The 4,262-nt window shown below is 46.1% G+C and overlaps 1 protein-coding gene across 2 annotated transcripts in view; it reads left to right on the top strand.

The window, feature by feature from the left end:
* The window catches only part of fbxo43 (F-box protein 43), an 8,044-nt gene extending 4,319 nt beyond the window's left edge, over positions 1-3,725 (top strand). For both annotated transcript variants that reach the window (XM_060870971.1, XM_060870972.1), the window contains exons 2-5: positions 1-1,119; positions 1,218-1,320; positions 2,909-3,085; positions 3,262-3,725. The exon at positions 1-1,119 is cut by the window's left edge. In XM_060870971.1, coding sequence (XP_060726954.1) covers positions 1-1,119; positions 1,218-1,320; positions 2,909-3,085; positions 3,262-3,519 — 1,657 coding nt within the window. In that variant the 3' untranslated portion in view covers positions 3,520-3,725. The remainder of the gene's footprint in view (positions 1,120-1,217; positions 1,321-2,908; positions 3,086-3,261) is intronic.
* Positions 3,726-4,262: the final 537 nt, after the last annotated feature.

Raw genomic sequence — 4,262 nt, 5'->3', positions numbered from 1 at the left:
GGATGTGAGGCCATGTGGGCAGGAGCCTGTACACTTCAGCTCGATGGACACGCCGAAGGAGAATCTGCTCAGCTCCCAGAGACGGGGAAGAGAGAGACACTACCTGTCTCACACTCAGTTGTGTGAGACTCCCAAACTCACCAAGAAAGATGCGTCTCTGCGCAGACGTCTCCTCTCCTCCAAATCTATGACCGACATGAAGACGAGTGTCTCCAAGACGCCGAGCTGCAGGGACACGTACACGCACGGCATGTCTGAATCTCTGGATGCCCTCCTCGGCGGCCCGCTCTCCTATAGCACGCTGAGGTCAGACACAGTGACTGCGTCTTGCATGAAGCGCCGTCTGGTGTTTTCTCAGGCTGTGACCTCCACACTGGAGGATGGGAGGGACGGGATGAGCCCCCCTTTGTCTGAGCCGGACTTGGACGAGAGCATCATCTCGGGACTTTTGCTGTCTGAAACACCGGAAATGCCACGGGAACGAGATGGCTTCCGGACCCCTGTGACCCGTCTAGCTGCTGACCTGTCTGAGAATCTGAGTGTGCTGAGCACTCCTTCGCACACTCCGCTCTCAGGGCTAGACCTGTCTGAGGACAGTGGCTTTGGCTCGCTGCGACTGGACGGCTCAGAAGATGGTGGTGATGATGGCTCATTCCAGGAAGGGGCACCACATGTCACGCTTGGCCGAGACCACCGCCGCTCAAGACTCGAACACCAGCGCAGACTTTCCACACTCCGGGAGGGCTCCCAGTCAGATGAAGAGGTCAAAGGTCAGCGTGTGAATGGGCAGGACCTAAAGTTGGACGAAGAGGTGTTTGTACAGACTCCGACCCTCAGGGCGACACAACGTGACCTGTCACTCACTCCAGCATTACAGGCCATGGAGGCTCTTGGACGCTCATTCACACTCTCACATGAACTCGACCAGCCAATCACCACCTGCCTGAACCTCTCTCACAACCTTGAGGAGCCAATCACAACACGCCTGCCGCTCTCACACCTGATTGGCCGGAAGATGGGTTTAGGCAAGATGGATGTTCTCACTGAGCTCCATGTGAGGAACCTGTACCACATCCTGTCCTTCATCCTGCAGCTGCTCTCCACCAGAGACATATACACGTGAGTCGTAAGCCTACAGAGTCTATAGTGTTCTATGTAACTTTAACAAATTCTGAAGGGGGGTGTGTGTGTGTGTGTGTGTGTGTGTGTGTGTACAGGTGTACTGAGGTGTGTGACTCCTGGAGTGAAATAATCCTGCAGGACAGGAAAGCCAATCACAGAAGGAGGACTTACAAACGAGAGCAAAATCACACACTAGAAGTGAGCTGTGTGCTAGTCACATGTTAGTACTGGTTCGTGTGCGAGTGACGTTAGTCCTGGTCTGTGTGTGTGAGGGAGAGAGACGTGGTCATCCTGGTGTGTGTGAGTTGTTAGAGACGTGTTAGTCCGTGTGTGTGTGTTTGAGTTGTGAGTCACATGTTTGTCCTGGGGGGGGTGCGCTTTGTGAGTTACATGTTGGTCGTGAGTTGTGAGACGCATGTTTGTCTGTGTATGAGTTGAGTCATGTGTTAGTCTGTGTGTGTGTGTGTGTGAGAAAGAGATGTTTGTGTGTGTGAGAGAGTTGTGAGAGACGTGTTAGTAATGGTGTGTGAGAGAGACGTGTTCGTGTGTGTGAGTTGTGAGAGACGTTAGTCCTTGTGTGTGAGAGTGAGTTGTGAGTTATGTTAGTCCTGGTTTGTGTGTGTGAGAGCTGTGAGTAGGGTTGCAAAATTCCAGGAATTTTCAAGGCTGGAAACTTTCCATGGGAATTAACGGGAATTAAAAAAAAAAATGCAGTTACCTATAACAAGGAGCTTAAATGTGGTTTAAAAAAAATCTTGCAGAATAATTTTGTTTAAAACAACAAGATTTAATGCAATTTAAGTTGAATTTGTACCCTGCAGTCCTCGGTCACTTGCACACAGCACACTGCTTACTGGAGGGCCATTGAGGCCAAACCCCCTGCAGGTACTTGCATTCTTCCATAACATGCACAGTAACACTTTATTTTAGGGTCATTTAACTAGTTGCTTATTAGCATGAATATTAATAGAATATTGGCTATTTATTAGTGCTTATTAAGCACATATTAATGCCTTATTCTGCATTACCTTATTCTACATTCTTAATTGTACCCAATACCTAAACTTAATAACTACCTTACTAACTCTTAATAAGCAGTAAATTAAGTGTTACCACATGCACAGATAATTTGATGCCCCCCCCCCCCCCCCCAAAAAAAAAAAAAAAAAACACACACACACACTCCCCCTGAAATAAATAAAATCCTCCATATATCACTTAAGGAGGGATTCACCCCCATTTTCCAGGCCTTGACTACCACAGAAGCAGAGACCTAATAAGCTTGAGAAACAATGCTTCATTTTACATTTTGATTGAGGTTTTTAGAAGGGCAAGGGTGGGGGATGCTTTCATTTTACAGCAATCATAGCGAAATGTTTATTACAATTAAGTTTGTTTATTATAAGCTTAATATTTGTTTTTGTGTTACTCAATGAAAGAATCAATTAAAGTTCTACTTACAATTAAATAGTCAAGATGTCATTTTTAAAAATTTGTATTACCTTGCATGCATGTCTGCTTATGACCAAACAAAATGTTTGTATATGATAATTTATGTAAATTTCCATCAATTCCTGTAAAGTTTCCAATTTGGAATATTTCCAAAATTCCCCAGATTAAGTTCCAGTGGAAACTTTCCGCCCCTTTGCAACCCTAGTTGTGAGTCATGTGTTGGTCCTGGTCTGTGTGTGTGTGTGCGGGTTGTGGGTCTCGTGTTAGTCCTGGTGTGTGTGTGTGTGCGCGAGTTGTGAGTCACGTGTTAGTCCTCGTCTGTGTGTGTTTTCAGATGGGTAGAGCAGCTCGTGTTGTGGATGCAGAGACGCGGTTAACGTTAGCCTGCCGCTCGGCTCTCAGCAGTGTTCAGGCTCAGGCTAAAACTCCCAGCACTCTCACACACACCCCTGCAACCAGCAGTGCTCACACACACACACCACCCTCCCTCAAACGCCAACAGTTCTTGCAGGTGTGTACACACTCAGTACTACTGTAACTTATCTTATTGCATCCTTGCCTATTGCTTTTCACCCCCACACAAACTCTAGTGTGATTGTGTGCCCTGTGTTGACATGGTGACTTAGAAATATTAAATACAGTAAACACATTCTTTCTGAAAACTGAAGTGTGTCCATCCACCCTCAGGTTGCGAAGACTCTGTTCAGTGACGAGTGTTTGCGTCCATGTCCCCGGTGTGAACATCCTGCTCGCTGTCACTCTGTAAAAGCTGAAGGTGTGTGTAGCTGGAGTGAGTGCGTGTTCCATTTCTGCACTTCCTGTCTGCGGGCCTATCACGGTTCAGCTGACTGCACACGCCTTCCCAAAACGCATGCACGCAGGAGGGGGCGGAGCCAGCTGTTACCAGGCAGTGCACAGAGCAAACGCAATGTCAAGAGACTGTGACCCAAACACCAAGAGGAGCTCAAACATGTTCATGATGGGGAGATGTGGGGGGTGTGTGTGTGTCAGGGTGAGTGGGTGTTCTCAGGCTGCTAAGTAGTGTGTATTCCCTCGCTGCTAGAAAGTGTTATGATGAACTCTGACCTCACATTATGTCCAGTACACACTGCTTCTAGATGTGTCCTTAAGTAGTTGTTTGTGTGTGTGTGAGAGAGCTGTACATTCTTGCTGTTTTTTTATGGATTGTTTTAATAAAGTCGTTTTATTCCTTTATCTACAATTTATTCCTTTATTCTTTACTCCTCACAGAAAAAACTAGACTGTTTTGATTCCCACTCTAACGTGAACATGACGCCACTTTAATCAGCTGTAAGAGGTTTGTTGGAGTTGTGTACATGACCACAGACACTACACCATCATTCACCTGGAGAGAGACACCTGATCCTCACACTTTCTCTGGATGGATTGAGCACAGTACTAATAGAAGACAAATAAAAGCTGTGTATCTCTGATTAGGACCACAGGCAGCCAGAAGTAAGCTTTCTGATTACAGAGTAACTGTAGCAGCAGTAAAAGAGACCAGTAATAAATTACTTTACACCAAGGTCTCATCTGAAGCTCAGAAACATTGCTAAGATAAATGTCATTACATGAGTCAGAAACACTAGTTCATGCATTTATTACATCTGGGTTGGATTATTCTAATGCTTTACTGTATAGATGCTCCAATGGGAGAATAAACAAGC

Source organism: Tachysurus vachellii, chromosome 5 (genome assembly GCF_030014155.1).
Source record: "Tachysurus vachellii isolate PV-2020 chromosome 5, HZAU_Pvac_v1, whole genome shotgun sequence".
NCBI lineage: Eukaryota > Metazoa > Chordata > Actinopteri > Siluriformes > Bagridae > Tachysurus > Tachysurus vachellii.
This window is presented reverse-complemented; position numbering and strand designations above follow the sequence as displayed.